The 24,133-nt window shown below is 44.1% G+C and overlaps 1 protein-coding gene and 1 non-coding gene across 2 annotated transcripts in view; one reads left to right on the forward strand and one right to left on the reverse strand.

Moving 5' to 3' along the window:
* Positions 1-231: 231 nt before the first annotated feature.
* TTL (tubulin tyrosine ligase) overlaps positions 232-24,133 on the reverse strand; it is a 35,159-nt gene continuing 11,257 nt past the window's right edge. The window contains exons 3-7 of the mRNA XM_043917871.1: positions 22,671-22,903; positions 17,617-17,752; positions 15,674-15,943; positions 10,793-10,936; positions 232-3,865 (exon numbers count right to left, since the gene is read on the reverse strand). Coding sequence (XP_043773806.1) covers positions 3,751-3,865; positions 10,793-10,936; positions 15,674-15,943; positions 17,617-17,752; positions 22,671-22,903 — 898 coding nt within the window. The 3' untranslated portion in view covers positions 232-3,750. The remainder of the gene's footprint in view (positions 3,866-10,792; positions 10,937-15,673; positions 15,944-17,616; positions 17,753-22,670; positions 22,904-24,133) is intronic.
* On the forward strand, positions 11,825-11,947 carry LOC122704178. Its single transcript, XR_006343792.1, has one exon. It is a non-coding gene; the product is annotated as a small nucleolar RNA SNORA26 (small nucleolar RNA).

The following is a 24,133-nucleotide window of genomic DNA, read 5'->3' on the forward strand; positions in this document are numbered from 1 at the left end:
GCCCGTGAGCTAAGTTTTGTTTTTTTAATATTTTTTAAGAGTTAAGAAAAAAAAAGAATATGCAAGAGAGAACCAGTTGGGCTTGCCAAGTCTAGAATATTCACTACCTAGCCCTTTAGAGAAAAAGTCTGCCTGCCTCTAGGTTAACAGAATCACGGATTCCAATAACCAGGCATATTGGACGACAGTAAACACTCACAGTAAGATGAGAGAACCAAAGGGGACAAAAACACTTGAATACGATTCCTTTAATGCTCCAGGCATTCAAACATTCATAGAATCGCCTTGTTTCAGAAGTCGTTTCCTCTTAGGTACAGATTCTGTGTCCAGGAGCAGAGACAGCTTTCTCCATGGCACCCACTGGTGCTGTGGGGACTCACTCCGGCACTCTGTCTTCTCTGGTAGAGTCCCCACAACCCATCGCAAGGCTGGACGCACCCCTGCTTGACATAACCTCCACTTTAATGGAAACACCCTTTGTAGTGTTACTATTGCTTGTGGGTCCGTCCATTTCCAGCACAACCAGATGTTCCAAGTCTGGGGCCATCACCCTGAGGCGCTCGTGAAACACCACATTAGCTGGTTAAGTCCACCAGCACCTGCTCCACTATATCAGACACTGAGGCACTTTCATGTCCTGGGGAAATGGAGTTTACAGTCATCATAGGAATCCAGTGAGACAGAAGGGGCTTTCCTCTCAATAATTCACTTGTAACCCTAACACATATTTAGCAGATTTATAAATTCATGTCTGGTTACATTTGACAACAAGGCTTCACAAAGTAGATGAAAGCAGATTTAAGGAGATGAAAGCACGGCTGAGTTTCCAAAGGCTATGACGGGGAGCAGAGAGAACTTGTTTGGATGGAATATGCTGTATATCACGCCAGCATCCGGTCATCCTTAAAGAAATGCCTGGCTTTCCAAAAGGAATTTTAAAAAAATCTCTAAACCTTATCAGATTCTTCCAAGGTAATAATGTTATCTGTCCTTCCTTCTCCAGCAGTGGTTTGAGACATCTCAATGCATCTGACGCCTGAGGTTCAGACCTAACGGGCCAGGGGTCAGGGAGGAGGGAGGTGTGGACACCAACATTCTTTAAAGCTTCCCCAGTGACTCCAGCAAATTATCCGCATTGAGAACCTCGGTCCTCAGGGTTCTCCAGCCTTCCTAATCTCATGTGTCCTCACTGAATGCCCTTGAGGTAGTCCCTGGATCAGGCAACAAGATCTTCCACAAGATAAGAAACTAAGGCACAGAGGCTCATGGGTTTCTCTGATGCTGTGCAGCCAACCAGTCGAGACAGAAATCAACATCTCCAAAACAACAGCACCACCTCCTTCCCTAGCAACAGGCGACATGAACACAGACTACACGGATGAAGACTGACTGGGGGACCATCTGTGCCAAGGATATCACTGAAGGGTATGGAAGAGTCCTGTGCCAGCTGTTCTCCCTGATCAGACATAAATGCACAAAACAGATACTTATTTGAAACCACGTGAGGAATGAAGCATAATTTCCTCTTTAAAGCCTTTCTTCCCTCACATATATTGCTATCAATTCTGTTTTCTTAGAAAACCCATCAAAATCCACAGACTTCCTAACACCTGGATTCTTAGTTCTGTCACTGTAAGAGACACTGGAAAATTCTCAAATATCCCTGTAATTTAGGTCCAAAAGATCATTACAAATCTGCATTTGCTTGTGACAGGACTACAAAATTTTCCCTGCTTTTTTTTTCCCTCTTGTTTTTTGACCGCACTGGGCAGCATGCAGGATCTTAGCTCCCCAACCAGGGATCGAACCTGTGCCCCTTCTAGTGCCAGTGTGGGGTCTCAACCACTGAACTGCCAGGGAAGTCCCGAAAACCTCCCTACTTTTCCCATCACCAGCCCACACAGACTTCCCAAGCCCCAGGACCCTACACTTTCTCCATGGCTGTGCACCTGCCCACAATCTACTCAGAATCTCCCCAAACACTAACTGCTCTGGGCCTCTAGGATTCCAGTAACACTTCTTTTATTTTGCTCTGGATGCAAACTTCATCATCTATATATTCTGGGTAACCACTGGCATGTTTATTTTTTAATTCCAAACTGCAGGGCGAGCCCAGCCGGCTGGGCCTTCCTCCACTTCACTGAGACACAATACTTTCACACCCCACACCCACTGCTGCATCCATGAAATCATTTCCATCATGATTCCTTTTTTTTACCATCAGCTCCCACATCTCATCATATTTGAGGCTGCTTTTTCTTTGCTCTGTAAAAAAGTCTCCCCTGGCTGCAGAACTCTTTTCTGATGACAAGTGGAGATGAATAAGGGAGGGCACATGTGCCAGAGAGAAGGACCGCACCGGCCACTGCCGGTCCTGGGGTGGAGGGTGCATGCCTGTTTCCTGGGTCTGCGGGGATTCCCATGCACTGTGCATTCAGCTCTCACTGGACACAAGTGGCATGCGGGGGCTTCTTCTTGCTACTGACGTGGCCTCCTGGAAAGTCTGTAGAATATTCATCCATGCCGTGGGTAGTAGAAACTACACCTAAGGGGACACTGCTACATTTGCTGTTTGACAGGGTGCCATGTGCCGCTTTGAAACCACAACTTTTCCATTTCAGGAGATTTCCTCATTCTGGCGAGACATACACTGATCCATAGCCTCTCCCGGAAGTTGAGAGGAACAAGGAGACGAAAAATCTTCCCTGGAACAAAACCTAACCTTCCAACTCCTAAAGAAGGTGTTGAAAGAGCAAGAAAAACAAAATGCGGAGGAGGCCCCTGGGGTGGGGTAGGGGTGAGGGTGGGGGTGAGTGGAATTCTACTCTCCTGGAGGGCTTTTAACAAAAGTTAAATCCTCCGAAAAATTAACAAAAGAGAACCTGTCCAAAGGGCATGTAGAATTCTGGTTAAAACAAGATTTGAGAATCGCCATAATCGTCATATTTCAAAGACCCGCCCCACCACCCACACACACCCAGCTATTAAGTAAAGCAAGACCGCGTTTTTTCCTCTCTCATGCTTCTTGGATGCTTATGGGTTCACAGCAAACTTTGTTGCCTGGTCTCTAAAACATGCAGAGGTCAGACAGAGCAGCGTTTGGTGCCCAGTCCACGCCAGCCCTGACCGGTGACCGGCCAGACACCATCAGGATCGGGGCGAGCACGCCCCCTGGCGGCGAGGCGGCGCCCGCACAGCCAGGCCCCAGGGACAGATGGTGAGCACGTGTCCAGGCGGTTGGGGGAGTGACGGGACAAGCGGGGGGGGGCACCCATCGGCCACCTCCTGAGTGCTCTCACATCCCGTCCCCACCCCAGACCGGAGGCCACAGCTGGGCACAGAGCTAAGGCACTAACGCACCAGGTGGACAGTCACAGCCAGGTCCGACGGCTGCCACCCCTGGTCGGGAGAGGCGCTGCTGCTCGGAGCGCTGCCTTAGGATATATTTCAAAGAATGAGAAGGTAAAGTAAGTACATCCCTGTTTTTGCCCCTTTGAAGAATATCTGGCTCTCCCGTCTGAGAAATGTGCTGCAGTTTTCGAATCTCCGTAGCAGGGCCGAGAGCTCCACCCGGGGACCTCTGGGCAACCAATCGCTCCTGGGGGAAGCTCCTTTGTTTTCTCCCAGCACGTCTCTCCGAGTTGCCTCTCTTCCTCCCTTTTGGCTTGACAGCAATTCAGACACATCTCCTTCCCCTGGGGCAGGACCCCCGCGTGCTTCTTCCGAGGCATCTCTGCGCACGGCCCTGGGTCACAGCTTGATGAAGGTGGCCGGCTGGGGGGGCTGCTGCTCCGTGTCCGGGGGCGGGAAGACGCTGGCAATGGCTATGTCCACGATGCCCTGGCACAGCTCTGCATAAAGCTTCCTGAAATGGGTTCGGAGATCTATTATTGAGGATGCACATCAAAGTGCAGGTGAGAAAATGAAAGGTGTTTTTTTGTTTTGTTTTTTTAAATCAGGATTGTTTAGTTGCTAGGTCCTATCCAACTCTCTTGCAACTCCATGGACTATAGCCAGCCAGGCTCCTCTGTCCATGGGATTTCCCAGGCAAGAATACTGGAGTGGGTTGCCATTTCCTTCTCCAGGGAAATCTTCCTGACCCAGGGATTGAACCCGAGTCTCTGGTGTCTCCTGCATTGGCAGGTGGATTCTTTACCACTGCACCACCTGGGAACTCTTTTACCACGATCTGCCCCCAAATTCCAGCTGGTATTTATAAGACATGTGTCAGCTGTCCATACAAATACTGCAGGAAGTACTACTGCATGAAGATAAAGCATCCACTCAATGGATATTTCTGGAAGGTCTTGCAGGTGAACAGACAAGGCAATGCCTGCTCTAACTAACTGCAGGGAAGACAGGCAATTCCAAAGACAGCCTTTAAGGAAGACTCCTCAGAGCAACAGCTCAGCTGAGACCTGGAGAATGAGTGACATTGGACAGAGAATGGATGACAGGGCAGAAAAGAGGAGGAAGGAGAGGGGAGTCAGACAGAGAACGAGGGTGGTAAGATCATCAGTACCATTCTTCTAGAGGCCACATATGTGTGTTAATATACAATATTTCTGTTTCTGACTGACTTCACTCCGTATGACATTCTCTAGTTGCATCCATGTCTCTACAAATGATAAAATTCTGTTCCTTTTTAGGGCCGAGTAATATTCCACTGTATATACACACAGCTTCTTTGTCTTGTCCTCTCATTTGCAAAGCAGAAATAGAGACACAGATGTAGAAACAAATGTATGGACATCAAAGTGGGAAGGGAGGGGTGGGATGAACTGAGTGATTGGGATTGATACATATATACTATGCATTAATATAAAATAGATAACTAATGAGAACCTACTGCATAGCACAAGGAACTCTACTTAATGCTCTGTGGTGAGCTAAATGGGGAGGAAATCTAAAAAGAGGGCATATATATATAGTTGATTACTTCCCTGGTGGCTCAGATGGTAAAGAATCTGCCTGCAATGCAGGAGACCCAGGTTCGATCCCTGGGTCGGGAAGATTCCCCTAGAGAAGGGAATGGCTACCCACTCCAGCATTCTTGCCTGAAGAATCCCATGGACAAAGGAGCCTGATGGACTACAGTCCATGGGGGTCACAAAGAGTCGGACAGGACCAAGTGACAAAACTTCCATAGCTGATTCACTTTGTTGTAAAGCAACTATACTCCAATAAAAATTAAAGATAATAATTAAAAAGAACAAGGGTGAGATACACAGACAAAGGAGGGGAGGGAGAAAGAGAGAGGAGGGGCCATGCAAATAGAGGGAGGGGCACTCACCAAGGAGAGCGAACTCAGGAAATCTGGGAAAGGGGACTGTCGCAGTGTGAGGCAGGGGACAAGGAGGGGCCTGATGCCACGTGCTGGCACCTGGACTTCAGCCAGAGGCCAAGGAACCACCAAAGCCAAAGAGGAAAACCTCCCATCCAGAGCTATAAGGAGGCCCTCAAACTCCACACCGCCTTGTTCCCTACAGGATTTTTATCTGCTTCACACAGCAGTGTATGAAGCCCCAGGGCGAGCTCTTTTAGGACTGGCTCCAACACAGGGAAGGCTTCCCAGGTGGCGCTAGTGGTAAAGAACCTACCTGCCAATGTAGGAGATGTGAGAGATTCAGGTTTGATCCCTGTGTCAGGAAGATCTCCTGGAGGAAGACATGGCAACCCACTCCAGTATTCTTGCCTGAAGAATCTCATGGACAGAGCCTGGTGGGCTACAGTCCATGGGGTTGCAAAGAGTTGGACAGGACGGAAGCAACTTAGCACACACTTATGTCAACGCAGCAAAAAACCAGAGACATATGGTTCAAAGAGAAAACCCTCATCTGAGATGATGCTCTGGGCCAGATATGCCTATTTGCTATGTGCCTAACTTGCTCAGGACACTGCTGGGATACAGGTGGCAGGAGTCTAGGCCAGCCCAACCTGGAGGAACAGAGGTCTTCACTATCCTGACTTCAAGAAGATGCTATTTCCCAATCTCCACCAGGTGGGAAATTTTCACAACCGAATTCCCGTCCCTCCTGATCCAGTGGCAAATCTCTGCTATTATCCTCATCATAGAAACTTTCTCCCACCCCTCATCCCCTTCTACTTCCCTTGAGGCTGGAATTGCTATGTCCTAACCTTTTGTAAGGCCCTCTGGGAAGAGAGCTCATGCAAAGCCATGCTTCTGCTGTCTGTCTTGGTAAGCCCTAACTGCCGGCTGAGCTTCGTTTCTCCTGTGAGATGTCTGCTCTTTCCTATCTCCCTTCCCCCCAACCCCCAGCCTGCTTCTTCTGTCTACATGGATCAAGCCCCATGGTCAAGGCTACACTACTCAACCTTCCCCTTCTGATGGGACAATGATCAGGAGGCCCGCACGGGAGGGATGGTAGCTTGGGTCTTGGTAGCCCTGGGTCTTGGCAAGTCACTAAGAGCCAAAACCATTGAAATAGACAGTGTTTGGTGTTCCATGAAGGGTGTCATTAGCCACCTTGGGGAAGATTTTCTGAAGGGGATGCTGGGGGCGGGGGGAGAAACACAGCTTCAACCTCGTCAAGTCAACTCACAACTTCGGTATTTCTGGCATAGGAGGTGCCCAATATACAAGCAAGTATGGGTCTTTGAACATCCTGCTATGTTCACACAGCAAGACAAGTAAGTCCTGTTTTAACACCTGCACAACAATGGAAACCGTGCTTCCTGAATAAAGACTTTCCTTTGACTACGCCATTGTATCATCATCTCTATCAACTCTCTTCCCCATTTGTCCTTTAGGAAGCAAGGATAAAGGCATTTGAAAGTTTATTTCCTTCAAGGACTATTTATTTCCTGGTGGTCCAGTGGTTAAGACTTCACCTTCCAATGCAGAGGGCACAGGTTTGATCCTTGGCCAAGGAACTAAGATCCTCCATGCCTCGAGGCATAGTCAAAAAAAAAAAAAAATCAGGAAAAATCATATCATTGTTGTATTAAAAAAAAATGTTTACTTCCTTCGGCATAAGAACAGGATCCATCCACCTCATGGTGTGGCCTGGGTCCCTTGGGGCTTTCCAAGCCACCCCACAGTAACCCCCCCATTCCAAGAGCTCTCCCTACTCAAAATTATGCACCTAAAAGATAGAAGAGCTTCCCTTCTGGCTCGGTGGTATAGAATCCACCTTCAATGCATACGACCTGGGTTTGATTGATGGGTCAGGAAGATCCCCCGGAGAAGTGGTTGGCTATCCACTCTAGTATTCTTCCCTGGAGAATCCCATGGACAGAGGAGCCTGGCGGGCTACATACATGGGGTTGCAGAGTCAGATACAACTGAGTAACTAACACTTTCACTTCACTTCTTCTAGAAGATAGAATCTGTTTCTTTTCTATAACAGCAACTGTAACTCAAAATAATTCATACAATAATTAACTGGGCAGTGTCTGGCTTCCTCCTCCAGTGGATTCTTTAAGGATGCTCATTTTCACATGTTTCTCAAAACCCCGCTCTTCTGCTAGACCCCACTGCTCTCATCAGGACTCTGAGCAAAGGGGATCCAGCATATAGGGAGTAGCTTTGAGGGGCTAGTGAGATGGAGCCCAGAGAAGACAGCGAACCCTGATGCCCAGTGGCTTATCACTAGAGGCCTCTGTCAGGCTCCAGCATGACCAGACCCTGCAGAGCATCTCAGCAAGCAGGTGAGCTTTCGCCAGTGTGTGGATGCCACTGATGGGAAAAGAGGTCAAGGATATTACTCATCACTCCAAATGAACTGAGAAATTGCTGTTTCTCTGCCCTCCCTAGCCTTCAATCCTTACATGAATAAAAGAGGCAGATCCACCTTTTCCTATCCAGAGACTACAGGTCAACCCTTGAGCCAAAGCTGGAGGCAGAATTGACCAGGCCTGATGGACAGAACCTTGGGGGTCATGGAAAGGGGGAGGCTGGGTCTTAGGTGGGTTTCTGGCTCAGGACTCCAAAAGAGGGGAGCTGGAAATTCACTGAGATGGGCAGCTCTGGGGTGGGATGCCCACTGGACATCCACACAGCTCCTTGCAGGATGCCGGGAAGACAGGTGCAGATACTGGCCTGGGACTCAGGGATGCAATGTAATTGGCTGGCTTTAAAATCTAGGAGTGCAAGATGGACTTGGCTGGAGACCTGGAAAGAGCAGTTTCTGTGAGCGTGGATGGAATTCAGCCTGGCGCAGACCACAGTGTGGATGGGGACTGAGGAAGAGGAGATAGTGTGTGCAGACGTGGCTTCTCCAGATGTGTGGCTGTGGGCATTTCCCTAGTAGTCCAGAGTTTAAGGCTGTGCTTCCCGTGCAAGGGGTGCAGGTTCGATCCTGAGTCAGGAAACTAATAAGATCCCACATGCCATGCAGAGTGGCCAAAAAAATAAGGAAGTGTGGTTGTGAAGGGAGCAGGGAGGGAGTGGTCAGGGGAGCAGGACAGGGCATCAGAGGAGGGCTTTTGACCTCACTGCACAGCAGGTGTGTGGGATCTTAGTTCCCTGACCAGGGCCTGAGCTTGTGCCCTCTGTATAAGAGGCATGGAGTCTTAATCACTGGACCGCGAGGGAAGTCCAGGAGGGCTCTTTGTAATCACTGGGGAAACCTGCTGGGTACCACATGCTGGTGGGAAGTATGCAGCAAAGAGGGAGAAGGTAGCTGAGCACAGCGTCCTCATCCTACCCTCCTGCCTGGAGGGAGGGGACTGTGCCTCCCAGAGCACAAGGAGGGATGTACCGCCAACAGGATGGACAGGAGAAGGTGGGCACCCCAAGGACGTGATGGAGGGAGGATGTGAAACGTTCCATACCCCTCCACCCCAGCCTCCTTCACTCTCCTCCTCCTTCAGATCTCAGTCCCAAGCATCACCTCCCAAGGGGACCCTTGTGCTCAATTTTATTATCTTCTAACATCTTTCACTCTATGACAGCGTGTGTCCCAGTCTGTCATCTATATTTGTCTTGTCCTTGGTCCTTCCCAGTCTCCCTCTACAAAGGGCGGGGCTGAGGTCTCTCGGTACAAAGGCTAAGACCCAGAGCCCAGTCCGGGGCCTGGCATGTGACAGGGACCTAACAAATACCGTTAGCTGCAGGCACAGATGAAGCTGCAACCTTTGAGGATGAAATGCAAATGACTCCCTTACATGAAAGGTTTCCCACAGGTAGACCCCAACTCAACTATACCCTCACCTTTCCTTACCCCACAACATTCATGCCATGCTGCAGCCAGACTCCTCCCAGGAGGACTGGAAGTTCCCTGAGGGCAGGGTCTGTTCTCTGTACATCTCCCCTAGAGCCTGGCCCAGATCAAGGTGCAGCTGGAGGCTGGGTCCCTTTCCCCTTGGCATAGGTGACTCTCTCCTCTTCCAACTCAGCTTCAGCTCCACTATGTCCACGGCACCTTCTCAGACCACCTCCTGTCCAGGGAGCCCCTGAAATGCTTGCTCATCACTCTCTCCCCCACTCACGGGACCTGCTGACCCATCACCTTGCCACACAAGAGGGTCTCGGCTGCTACTACTGGCTTTGTTTGGAACTTTTACAGCATCCACCACCCACCTCAGCACAGGCTAAATGCTCAGCTCATATGGGAAGGAGATGGAAAAGGGAATGACCCGATAAGGCCCCCTGCTGGCCAGGGTCCAACCAAAGCACTACCATTGCTGGTACATCCTCCTTGACATCATTCAAAGGGTCTATGCTAGAACACCCAGTAATGGACTTCCCAGGTGGTGCTAGTGGTAAAGAACCCATCTGCCATTGCAGGAGACACAAGAGACATGGGTTCGATTCCTGGTTTGGGAAGATCCCCTGGAGAATCCCATGGGCAGAGGAGCCTAGTGGGCTATAGTCCACGGGGTTGCAAAGAGTTGGACATGCTGAAGGACTTAGCAAGCACACATGCATATTCTTGGACACCCCGGAAATGGGAGCTCACCCCGTGTCAAGACAGACTACCCCACCTGTGGAACCAAATTCCCACTTGTTAAAATCCAGTGGTGGTAGTTCCATTTTTAGTTTTTTAAGGAACCTTCATACTGTTCTCCATACTGGCTGCAGTAATTTACATTCCAAACAATAGTGCTACAGGATTCCCTCTCCTCCACACCCTCTCCAGCACTTATTGTTTATACATTTTTTGATGATGGCCATTCTAACCCGTGTGAGGTGATACCTCATTCAAAAAGACACAGGCATCCCAATGTTCACTGCACCACTATTTACAATAGCCAGGACATGGAAGCAACCTAGATGTCTATGGACAGATGAATGGATAAAGAAGAAGTGGTACATATACAGTGACTATATTACTCAGCCATAAAAAGGAATGAAATTGGGTCATTTGTAGAGACATGGATGGACCTAGAGTCTGTCATACAGAGTGAAGTCAGAAAGAGAAAAACAAATACCACATATTAATGCATATACGTAGAATCTAGAAAAATGGAACAGATGAATCTATTTGCAGGGTAGAAACAGAAATGCAGATGTAGAGAATGGGCAGGTGGACACACTAGGGAAGGGGAGGGAGGGACAAACTGGAAGATTAGGACTGATACATATATACACTATCAAGTCGAGCTAGCGGGAAGCTGCTGTATAGCACAGTGAGCTCAGCTGGGTGCTCTGTGATGACCTAGAGGGGTGGGATGGGGGGGTGGGAGGGAGGCTCAAGAGGGAGGGGATATATTATACATGTAGCTGATTCACTTCGTTGTAGAGCAGAAACTAACACAACATTGTAAAGTAACTATACCCCAATAAAAATACACACCCACAAAAACCCCCAGTGGTGTTGAGACTTACTGAGCGCAAGCAGGGGCGCCGTTGACTTCGATGAGCCAGACCTTCAGCGCCTCGTCCACCATGAAGTCAAAGCCGAAGAGCTGAAAGCTCTGATAAGGGAGGTGTTTGGTGCTGATGGCGGGCTCCACGCTCATGAGGCAGCTCCTACAGGGCACAGGGGAGAGCTTGCTGAGGGTGGGGTGGTCTGGGCAGCAAGACCAGGGCAGAGGTGCTGGGGTGATTTTACATCCAATGTGCCGATGAAAACTGGCTTTGGCTTAATTCTCTCTTTTAAATGTATTACCAATAGATTATTCAAGGCGATGCAACTTATTTGTTAGAAAACTCTGCCATCACCCTTGTTCTTACAAGTAGTGGCTGCTCTCCCAGCAAGCGCTAAGTCATCATGGTCCCTTTAAATGTGGATTCCTCCAATGGGTGGGCTGCTACCACATTTGCTGATAATAAACAAACCACTTCTATATATTTTTGCCATATTAAAAATATGGCCCACCATTTTGTGACACAGAATTTGCAAGGAGAAGGCTGATCTCATTTCTTTCACAAGCTCCAGTTCGCTGCTTTTAACTAAAAGCCTTATATGCTAAAACAAGATATTGAGATATGGGACTGTTATTAGGATCAACTACTGTTTGCAAAAATTAGAGGATTTTAGCGACAAGGAAAAGTTGAAAGTGAATCTTAGAAACCATGATGAAACAGTACACGAAGCCTGAGGTCATGCTGCCGAAGCCAGAATCTCAGACAAATTTTTTAACTTCTTTAAGCCAAGTGTTGACTTCATTGTCTGTGAAATTGGGGTAAAAATAACACATATTCCCAGTGCTGAGATGGTTCCATAATATAATTACATAAGGAACTTGTCATACGTCCTGGAAGCTGGGAGGCATCTAATGAATGTTGTTATTAGTGAACAAGTATATTTACTTGTTTGTTTTATTTTATTGTTGTTATATTTTATTAATTTATCATTAATTTTGGATAATCATGAACCTATTACTTATGAATGAAAAAGACTCTTCACCCTTTCCAGTGCCCTTTTAAGGCTGATGCAGTGCCATAAGAGGCTAACACAGGAGGGTAAAGAAAGTCTCCATAAAACCCAGAGAAGAGATTTTTAGAACTCTTCTCTGGATCCTGTCTGGAGTCACAACTGAACCGGAAGATTTTAAGTCTTAGCACTTACTAGTATGTGTGTAGTTAATACCAAAGTCATTAAATTTAAACTTGACCTTCAATAAATAAATAAATAAATAAATAAACTTACTGCGATTAAAAAAAAAAAAAAGAAAAGAAAAAGACTCTTATCTAGTACAACATCCCAGAAAGTCTATACCATTTCTATTTTATAAAACTCCTCCCTGATTTTTCCCTCAACTGGATGTTGGGGCAAAATATTTATTTTAGTAAATACAGTATGTTAGGATGACTCTAAGAATATCAGAGACAGCTCTCCTTCTACCCAAGCTGTATATTTAGAAGGAAAAAGATGTGTCTTATAAGTAGGTTTTGGCTTATGACTTTAAAGAAGAACCGGGGCTTCTGTATTCTGCATTTTCTGTATTACATCTCTATGAGAGAATACCCTTGACTTCTGTAATTAAAATGCCCTTTACAATATTATAATTAAGAAAACATTTAAAATTTAATGGGTTCTCATGATAAAAAATCTATTACATTTAAAAATTTTTCTTAAATAAAAAAACAATACTAAAGGATAAAGGATAAAAAGTGAAAGAAACATTACACTCCAACACTTATAGGAAAAACCAGAAGTCAGAACCAAATCAAAACAAAATATTTATTATTTGTTCGGAGTTCAAGTTAATAAATCACTTTAGAAGAATTTTTTTTTTATATAGCTAATTTTTTTTTAGCTGGAGTAGGAAGTCTGGGGGAAGTTAGCTGGGGGAGAAAAAAAAGAACATAAGATCCAGGAGGAGCATTTATAGAACTTAAGTAGGAACACTGTCTGAATGGCACAGAACAATGAGAAGGAGGGGGATAGCAAATATCAAATATATCTTTTGCTGAAATAGGAATTCTTTCTTCAGTATATTTGATTTATCTGGTGTTCTAAGCACGTATAATCCCTGAAGAAATGGAACTCTGAGCCTTGTAATTATCCTGCTGGACTCTATGTAAGAATGTTGTTATTTTTGTTGTTTAGTTGCTCAGTCGTGTCTGACTCTTTACGACCCCGTGGACTGTAGCCCGCCAGGTTCCTCTGTCCATGGGGATTCTCCAGGCAAGAATAATGGAGTGGGTTGCCATTTTCTTCTCCAGGGGATATTCCCAACCCAGGGATTAAACCCCATGCATCTCCCGTGTTGGCAGGCAGATTCTTTACCACTGAGCCATCAGGGAAGCCCAGTATAAGAATACATTAAGGAAAAAGCTTCAGTCATCATGAGAGGGTAGCAGCGACAGAACAGAATAGCGATCCCAGGAATAGACTCTCGCACAAATGACCACCTGATTTGTAACAGAAAGGGCCACCACAACGTGGTGGGGAAGGGACAGTCATATGTACAAGTGACCCTGGGTCAACAGAATATATTCTAGAAAAACACGACACTTGACATAAAACAATTCAAAGAGATTACAGGTCTAAAATATGGGAGAAAACCCAGAGGTCCATCAACTCCAGAAAGGATAAACCATGGACCATTCACACAATGAAATATGACACAGAAACAATATTGAAAAAATCGGAACACAAAGCAAGAATTACAGTATAATTCCACTTAAATAAAGTTTATGAACAAGCAAAAGGAATCTATGGTGATAAAAGTCGGAGAGTGGCTATCTCTGGCAGAGAGTATATATTTTGAGGTAGTTCAAGGGTATCTTTTAGGATGCCATAAATGTTTTCTATCCTGATTTACACTATGATTAGATGAATGTATGAATAATTTAAAATTCACTAGATTTTTACGATATATGTACATTTCTCCAAATAATGTATTACTTAGCTTTGCTTGTTTTTCAATTTATATGAACAGGGCCAATTTGTAATTTTTTGCTTGGCATTGTATTTGGGTAACTCTAGTGATAAAATCCTTCAGGAATAAGGAGGAACCAAGACATTCTAAGATGTTGGAAAATCAAGAGGACTTATCACCAGCAGAACTGCTCTAAAAGAAATGATGAAGTCTGAAGGGACATGAAACTTGGAATTTTAGGGCTGAAGCAAGGGCAAAGGAAACAGCAAATATCTGGGTAAATGTAAAAGAGTGTTTCCCTCTTTTGTATTTAAAGTGGGTTTCTTGTAAACAGGATACAGCTTGGTCTGTTTTTTAATCCAACAAGGTAATCCATTACATATTAGGTTTAAGTATATCATAGCCCCTGGAGTAACCATTAAAACAAACAAACAAAAATACAAAGAGATATATGCAAATACTCAACAGAACTCTAAAAAAAGTTCAGACAATTCAGAAGAAGGCAAGAAAGAAGGAAATGGAAAAAAAAAAAAAAAAAAAGAAGGGACAAATGGACAATGAATGATAACACGGTAGATGTAAATTGCATCAAGCCAGCAATTACTTAAAATTTGAATGGTATAAACACAACGATTGAAAAACAGAGATGATACACTGGATTAAAAGCAAAACAAAACAAAATCCAATGATGTGTCTATCAGAAGCCCATTTTAATTATACAGTAGAGAGGAGGAATAAAGAGATGAAAAGATATATATTATTAATCAAAAGAAAGCTGGAGTGACTACGTTAATATCAGACAAAACAGACCTCAAAATAAGAAACACTACCAGAGACAAAGACAGAAACTACTTAATGATAAAGAGGTCAATTCTTCCCAAAGAAATAATAGTTCTAAATGTATATGCACCTGACAACAGATCTTCAAAATACACAAAGCAAAAAACAAATAAAACTAAAAGGAGACATAGACAGATCCATAATTATACTTGGAGACTTCCAAAGTTTTACCTCTCAATAATGAACAGAACAAGTAGAATAGAAAATCAGCAAGAATACAAAAGACTTGAATGACACTACCAACTGCCTTCACCTAATGGGCATTTGTAGAACACCTGCTCAACTACAGCAGAATAAACATGGTTTTTAGTACACGTGGAACATTCACTAAGATGGACCGTATTAAGAAAAAATTTTAAATAAATACATAAGTAAAGATAGACCATATTCTGGACCATGAAACAAACTTTAACAAATTTAAAACCATACAAAGTATGTTCTCTGACCATAATGAAATGAAAATTCCTTGAGAATCCCAAATATTTGGAAATTCAGCAAAAATTTCTAAATAACACACAAGTCAAAGATGAAGTCACAAGGGAAACTAGAGAGTATTTTAATAAAATGAAAACAAAAACATGACAGCAAAATCCATGGGATGCAGCCAACGAGTTCTTATAGGAAAGCTGATGGCATTAAATGCTTATATTTCTAAGAAAACTAAATATCTCAAATCAGTGATATGACCTTATACTTTAAGGAAACTAGAAAAAGAAGAGAAAAGCAAACCCCTCAAACACAGAAGAATAAAAATAATAAAGAACACAAAGAAATTGAAACCAAAAACAACAGAGCAAAGCTATAAAGCCAAATGCTGACTTTTAGAAGAGATGAATAAAACTGATAAGCCTCTAACCAATCTGCCCAAGTGAAAGAGAGAAGATATAAATTACCAATATAAGGTAATCGAAGGATTAAGCATAAGGGTTTTAAAAAGCTTCATCACTACAGATTGTATTAAAAGGATAATAAAGGGATATAACAAATAATTTTTGTCCTTAAATTAGACAACTGAAATGGAACAATTCCTTGAAAGGCACAAACTCCCAAAGCTCCTTCAAGACACATTTAACCAAAAGAGATAGGATTAGGTTACCTTATTATATGTTTGATTTGCAGTAAGATACTACTTTCCAGGGTGATGTTCAAAGCACTTGTTAGGTACTGATTGAACGCCTCAAAGAACATTTCATTCCCTTCTTCATACTTCCCATAGTTCTTTGAGTACTCCTTCTGAATGCAGTGATTGGTCAAGTGGCAGGTTTTATCTTGGAAATTATCCATATGATATGGTTCTGAAGCAGTCCGAAGGACACCCTCTCTATAGAGGTAGATATTAAACTGATGATCCACCAAGACCCAGCTTCTGCAAAGTAAAAAAAAAAACACTATTTTATTCAAGTTATCCAAAGCTTCTCCATATTCTATTTATCATCCCCACACCTTGACTATTCTGGGAGGAAACAGAGGAAGGAGGTAGTTTCTAAAATTATATGAGGTTACAAACTTCCCTGGTGATCCAGTGGTTAAGAATCTGCCTTGCAATGCAGGGGATGCAGGTTTGAGCCCTGGTCGGGGAACTAAGATCTCACATGCCGTGGGGCAACGGAGCCTGCACACCACAACTACATAGAAGCCCACGTGCTGCAAGGAAGACCCAATGCACCCAAAAATAAATAAACAAATATTAAATAAATAAATAAAATTATATGAGGCAAGTCATGACAATTAGCCAAAAGAGTGAATTATCACTGTAATGAGGCAAAGAAAACATTTCATCATAACTGACAAGGAGACTCTGGTCCATTCAAAAGATACAGTATTTTGAAGTGATCTGAGTGGGCCATTTTTCACGGTTAATATGAAACCCCCAGTTGCCATGTTTGCTCTTTTAGTAATCTTAAGAAGACTGTTCCTACTGAAGCTGGTCTGACAAGACAGGTGTTTGAGAAGCAGTAAGTCAAAGTGTAGGCATGAAGGTGACAGAGTCCTGGTTGGGTGATGACAGCAAGGCCCAGGGCAAGCTGGGGCCAGGGCTATTCAGCTTTTGAAAGCACCTACAACCTCTTTCTCCTTGCCAAGTCCTTTCTTGGAAACATAAAGTCCAAAACCCTAAGGTGTGTTCAAGAAACCCTTAAAAAGTGGGACTCAGATAACAGAGGGAGGACACAGCCTTTAGCAGGCTCATGTGATCTGCTGTGTCTGACTATGTATTCTGTGTATATCTCTTTGCTTCTTTCATAAGCAAGCCCCACACACTGATGCCCTTCCTTTTGGATCCACTAGTCATCTCTAGTAAAAAGAATATTAAAGGGACTTCCCTGGTAGACCAGTGGTTTAGAATCCCGCCAATGCAGGAACATGGGTTCAATCCCTGGTCTGGGAAGATCTCACATGCCATGGGCAACTAAGCCCATGTGCTACAACTACTGAAGCCCAAAAGCCCTAGATTCTTGTGCGCCACAACAAGAGAAGCCTCTGCGATGAGAAGCCTGCGCACCACAACTAGAGAGTAGTCCACACTCGCCGCAACTAGAGAAAGCCTGTGTGCAGCAACAAAGATCCAGGGCAGCCATAAATAAATAGTTTTTAAAAGAGAGAATACTAAAAGAAAAAGAGAGAGAGAAAATTCATCGTCTTAGTAACATTGTATAGAAAGACAAGAGTGAAAGAAAAACAGAAAATGAAGTGTAGCAACAGTTCCATTCAGCCTCTCAGCTTGAAAGTGCTAGTCACTAAGTCATATCCGACTCTGTGCGACCCCATGGACTGTAGCCTGTGAAACTCCTCTGTCCATGGGATTTTCCAGGCAGGAATACTGGAGTGGGTTGCCATTCCCTTCTTCAGGGGATCTTCCCCACCCAGGGATCAATGCATTGCGGGCAGATTCTTTACTGTCCGCGCCACCAGGGAAGCCCAACTTGGGTGACGTTGAATGCAGCCCAATACTTTCTCACACTCCAGATCACACTGCTCATCACACACGATTGCATTTTTCCCAGATTTGAAAAACAAAAACTCCAGATGTGGATGCGTTACCGGATGTCAAACTTGCGATGACCAGGCTCCAGGAGCAGTGGGCGCTCCAGGTATTTCTGGATCACGTGCACCTGGCCTTGGTTGTCTATGAAATCCAACAGTTCTGTAGCATCTGAGGAGATGAGGATGCCTTCACCTAACAGGGCAAAAGCAAAGCAAGATCAGTTCAATTCATCCCAGGAGGAAAAAGAAAAGCTCTCCGCAAAGCCAGAAGGGAAACGCTGGGAAAAAGCCGACAGGAGGCTGTTAATGGCCGGCTTGCTTTTCTTCTCCATCCCTTCCCTCCTTCCATCTCTCACTTTCCTGTCTCCCTACAAAAGCACCTGCATTATCCAACCCCACTCTCTATTTACATAGGATTGTAAGCACCATCATGGCAGGCTCCGACCATGAAATTTCATTTTGACGGATATTCAAAATTTGAGCACTTTGATTACAGGCCACTACTCTTGATCACCGGCTATCACAATAAAGGTTGTGTGTTGCTTATAACCAATACACCCACTGGAAACACTATATTTTACAGAAACATCAGTAAGGTTACGGCATGAAGACAAATGCAATAGAACATTCTTGAAGCACTGTGATAGAACACACTGGGTACATTCAAAGTGTCCATCAACCGAGACATAATCATACTGAGTAAAGTAAGTCAGAAGAAGACAAATATCGTAGGATACCACTAATATGTGAAATCTAAAGCAAAAAAAGGTACAAATGAACTTATTTACAAAACAGAAATAGAGTCACAGATGTAGAAAACAATCTTATGGTTACCAGGGGTGAAAGGGGATGGGGATAAACTGGGAGATTGGGATTTACATATACATACTCCTACCTATAAAACAGGTAACTAATAAGGACTTAACTGTATAGCACAGGGAACTCTACTCAATACTTGATAACGACCTATATGGGAAAATAATCTAAAAAGATCGGATATGCATATGTATATGCATAACTGGTTCACTTTGCTGTATGCCTGAAACTAACACAACACTGTAAATCAACTAGACTCCAATAAAAAGTGTCCCTCAACATTAAATAAATGATGCAATATTTTAAAAGAGCTTTGAGACATTTTACATACTATAAAATTCACCCTTTTAAAGTGTAAAATTCAATGGTCTCTAGTATATTTGAGGTTTGCAACCATTACTACAATCTAATTTTAGAATGTTTTTCATCACCTCCCCCCAAACTTCATATCCACTAAGCAGTTATAGCCATTCCTTCCTCACCCAAGCCTCTGATGACCACTAACCTACTTTCTATCTCCACAGGTTTGCCGAATCTAGAGACTTCATATAAATGGAAATAGATAGTAAGAGGCCTTTTTTGGTCTAGCTTCTTCCATTAATAAAGTTTTTTTCAAGCTTCATCCATGTTGCAGCATGTGTTAATATGCCTTTCCACCTTTCTATGACTAAATATTCCACTGTGTGGATGGCTACACCACATTTTTTTCAATCGATCAATCGATGCACATTTGGATTGTATCCATTGTAGTTTGGCTTTTTAACTTTTATACTGGAGTACAGTTGATTTTCAATGTTGTGTTAGTTTCAGGGGTATAGCAGAATTGATTCGGTTATACAAATACATATATTTTTGTTTGGGTCTTATAAAGGTGCTATGGAGACTTGTATCATAGTTTTTGTTTTCAAAAACTTTTGAAAAATGTTTCCATCTCTTTTGGAAATTAGCATCATTAGCCTTCTTTCTGACTAGACTGTGGGTCCATGAGCACAAGAGACCCATGTCTGTCTCATTTATCTCTATCTCCAAATGTTCATTACTTCTCTTATTCATCCATCCATCTATACATTCATTCATTCACTCAATATATATCTTGATCCTCTGTTGACTGTCAGGTGCTATCCTGGTCCCAGGGACAGTGCTGAGTACCAATGTGACATGGTCTGACTCTGCTCTAATAGGATCTCTGTCTGCTGTACTGTGTGGAGACTCGGGAGAATGGCCGAGAATAGGAGGACAGGGAGCAATGCCCCAGGTGACGGTGAAGGTGACTCAGATCCAAGATGGGTGGTGGAGATGGTAAACAGTGGCTTGCTCTGAATATAGTATAAAGTTACACCAACTATACCTAGAATGCACTAGGTACTATGTGTCTGTTTAACAAGAATACAATTCATTTATTCAGCTATTCATTTCATTTTGTAATTCCCAAATAAAACAAATCCACACCACTAATCTCCTCAGCTCCTAAAGTGAAATGTCTCCTCTGTTTGGCATTAATTCTCTCTGTACCTCCATCTGCTGCTGAGCATCACTCTCTGTCTTGTGTTGGGGAGGGTCCAGGGACCACCCAGGTGGGATCACCGCCATGACCTGTCATGTCCTTCTGCCCAAGGCCCGCCTCACTCCTTGTTCTCGTGCCAGTCAAGTCCATGACACAAGGACGCAAGATGTCCTCACGGTGGCCACCCTGACTCCATTCTCCATCCACAGGAGGAATCTGGAATGCTGTGGATGACTATTTCCTCTTCCAATTCCCCCGTTTACTATTGGAACAAAGCTAGGGGACAGTTCTGGGGAAGAGGTCACAGGAGGAGAGGGAGAATTAGGTGAGGCACCTGAAGATTCTAGGTGATGCCCTTCTGTCTCACAGTTGGTGAAAAAGAAGGTGAGGTCCACTGGACCTGGGATAAAAATAGGTACCAATGTGTCAGGGAGAAGAATGAGGTAAGGGATAGTTAGGGAGTTTGGGATGGACATGTAACACTGCTGTATTTAAAATGGATAACTTAACAAGGACCTACTATACAGCACAGGGAACTCGATTCAGTAATGTGGCAGCCTGGATGGGAGGGGAATTTGGGGGAGAATGGATACATGTGTATGTATGGCTGAGTCCCTTAGCTGTTTATCTAAACTATAAAATCACAACACTGTTAATCAGCTATACCCCAATACAAAATAAAAAGTTTTTTTTTAAAAAAGAGATAATTAGGGAGGGGGAAAAAAAAAAGAGATAATTACCAAAATGATGGTAATAGGTGTTTTAATTTGTAATAGGGGAATAATAGTATCTGTACATTCTAACTTCCTGTAATGAACCCATATTGTTTATAAGATCAAAAGTGAGGTTGGAAATAATAATGAAGTTGATTTTGACTCAAAAAAAAAAAGAGTACCAATGGCCAGATGGTCTTTCAAGGCAATCAGAGATGTGTAAGTTCAAAATGGAATGGTTTTTAAGATAGCATATGATAGTAGTTATAGAGAGGGACCATGTCTATGTGATCGATACATTGGCAACTGTCTTATTTTAAGACTGAGTTATGACATACCTCATACCTTTAGTGCATTGATTCTCACACATTTATTAAGTGCCTGTGGGCAAAGTACAGAGATGAAGAAAACAGAAAATCTGTGTTTACATGGAGCTTGCAGGATTATGGAGGAGATGAAGAGATAAATTAATAAGTAATAGAGTGCTGGAAAAGGTTAGTGCAGGGATGGAAAATTAAAACAGGGGAAAGGATAGAAAGCAATGGACATAGAGGCTATTTTAGATCAGAAAAGCCTCTCTGACAAGGCACCATCTGAGCTGAGAAACGAAAAACAGCCCATGGAAGTGCGTTCCAGGTACAGAGATGAATTTAGAGTATTTGAGGGACTCTAGGCAGGCTTCCTGGCTACAGTACAGGGAGCAAGGCCAAGAATAGGGGGTGAGATCAGAGATATGGGCAAATATCAAGTGGTGTCGACTTCCAGCAGGACTTGAGTTTATTCTAGTTGCCTCAGGGAGGCAGCTGGTAAGTCTTGAGTGGGGAGTTATATGATCATGTTTCCATTTTTAAAACATCACTGGGCCCGAGAGCAGGAGAGCTGCTGTGAAAAGGCATTGTAATTACCCAGATTAGAGAGAACAGGAGCTTTGATGTCAAGTGAGAGCAGTGGAAATGGCAAGAAAAGTTCTATTCGAGACTATTTTAAAGGTAGAGTTAGCAAGACTTGCTGATGTGTTAGAGATTGACTGTAAAGCAAAGAGCAGGCAAGAAGGACTCCCAGGTTTGGGGTCCAGAGGCTGGGTGAAAAGTGGGATCATGTACTCCATGAGCAGGCAGAAAGAGGAGCAGGTTGGGGTGGGTATAGTTTGGAAGGAAACAAAAGGTTCTACATCAGACATATTAAGTTGAAAATGCTTACCGTTGGGTTTGGAGCTTAAAGAGAAAGCCCTCAGCTCAGAGACACTTTTGCTTATTTTATTTTACTTTATTTTTAGTATACAGTAAGTCCCCTACATACGAACCTTGAAGTTGCAAACTTTCAAAGATGAGAACGTGCGTTTGTATGTCAAAATCACGTAAGGCAGTTCACGTGTCTGGAGCACGCTGTCACGTGCTGCGTCCTCCACAACCGCTTGTGCAGCTTGCCCTTCGTCTCCTGCTGCTCCTGACCCTTCAGCTCGGCCATCTCCCACCTCCTCTCCCTCCTCTTTCAGTAACTCTTCTTGCCTGTTCCCTCGATGCCAGCCCCTGTGTGCCAGCTGTTGTACTCTACTACTGTACTTTTCGTGGTACTGTAGTGTAAGATGAAAAATGTTTATTTTTTTTTAATGTCTTATTTGTGTGAAAAGTATTATAAATCTATTACAGTACAGTACTATATGGCCGACTGTGTTAGTTGGGTACCTATGGGAAAATCCCCTGGAGAAGGGAATGGCTACTCACTCCAGTATTCTTGCCTGGAGAATCCCATGGACAGAGGAGGCTGGTGGGCTACAGTCCATGGGGTTGCCAAAAGTCGGACACGATTGAGCTACTAGGCACACGCACAAACAAACTGGGCTTATGAATGTGCTCTCAGAATGGAACTAATTCGAACGTAGGACTTTCTGTAAGTGATTTGGAGATACACATTTCTAGGTCATCAGAACCTAGTTATTTTAAATTGTGTAACTAGATGTGGTCTCTATTCTGGAGGATTCAGATTAGAATAGTCACTGATCTAAAGACATCATTTGAATCTAACAAAGCATATTATGCACCCACAGGGAAGGGAGAGGGGCAGTGATGCCAACTCACCTTTGGCTCCGGCTGATGACTTCGCAATCCAAACGTTGCCCTCTCCCTCCTCTTTCTTTCTGTTATATGAAGCCAGGAAAAATTCTCTCTCGTCCGTCCTTGAACTATGGAACGGTGGATGGATTCCATTCTGAGCTGGAGCAACTGGGGTCTTGAGGTTGGTTGGATAAATCACATAGGACTCGGGGAACCATGTGCAGGACTCAGCCAGTTCTGGGCTGGTTTTGATGAGCCTGGCAGACGATAGAAGGTCAGTCTCTCTTCTGAGGACACTCTCTCCCTCTATTCAGAAAAGCCAGTGCTTCGCTCCACAGCTCTCCAAGGAGGCATGGCCAGAGCCTGGAGAGCCTGGGGCATACCACGCCCCACTCTTGGCCTCACTGGGCAGACCTCCAATGGACCACAGAGCAGCACACAGCTGTTACGCAGGACCTTACAGGCACACTCCATGGAATTCCAAAGGGGCTTAATGTCCAGAACTTTAACTCCTCTTAAAATGCATCACTAAGGAAACTTAACTTGCAATGATCCTGAACCAACATATTTCCAACAAATACGCTGTAGCCAAGCTAGACCTGCACTAACAAACCCAAGTGGAGAATTGAGGAAACTATCTGGATTACTAGCAAAAATACTACCTTGGCCCAACTCTGGAGAGAAAAGCCTAATACTCTGGAATTTGAATTATCTAAAGATTTATTTTAGTCTTTTACTTCTTGCTTTTAGCTCAGCCTGGTTACAGTGGCAGAGTAAGAAGAATCTTTTTTTGGTGAGGGGAGGGGCAGCCCCATGTAGCTTGCAGGATCTTAGTTCCCAGACCAGGGATTGAACCTGTATCACTGGACTGCCAGGGAATTCCCAGGAAGAGTCTTTCTGATGGAACACAGGACTCTGGTGGTCATAACTAAGCACATCTCCTGCCTCCCAAATAACATAACAAGGGGGATATAAAATCAGGCACTTAATACACACAAGGGCTTCCCTCGGCATCTCCTTCCCAATGAGATCTCTAGGGGGAGGCACCAGCATCACCTTTCATGGATGAGGTACTGGGTCACAAAGAAATGAATTTCCCAACATCATAAAGGTAGTGAGGAACAGGTAGGATGCAAGCTCTGAATCGTTCCCAAGTCCTAACTCTAAACCCATTCTTGGTCCCCAGGAATCAGAGGAGGGAAGAACCTAGCCAAAGACACTCACAAGTGTCTCCTGAGCTGAACTTCTTTGTCTCTCTAAAACAGAAACGGCAGAGCCTGGTCTGTAATCAGCAAAACTCAGTCTGCGAGCCAACAGCAGAAATAATGAAAAGAAGCTATAAATTTAGATTTTTAAATAAAGCTCTTCTCTGATAGCTCAGTTAGTAAGGAATCCACCTGCAATGCAGGAGACCCTGGTTCAATTCCTGGGTCAGGAAGATCTGCTGCAGAAGGGACAGGCTACCGACTCCAGTATTCTTGGGCTTC

The sequence above is a fragment of the Cervus elaphus genome, chromosome 11 (genome assembly GCF_910594005.1).
Source record: "Cervus elaphus chromosome 11, mCerEla1.1, whole genome shotgun sequence".
Lineage (NCBI taxonomy): Eukaryota > Metazoa > Chordata > Mammalia > Artiodactyla > Cervidae > Cervus > Cervus elaphus.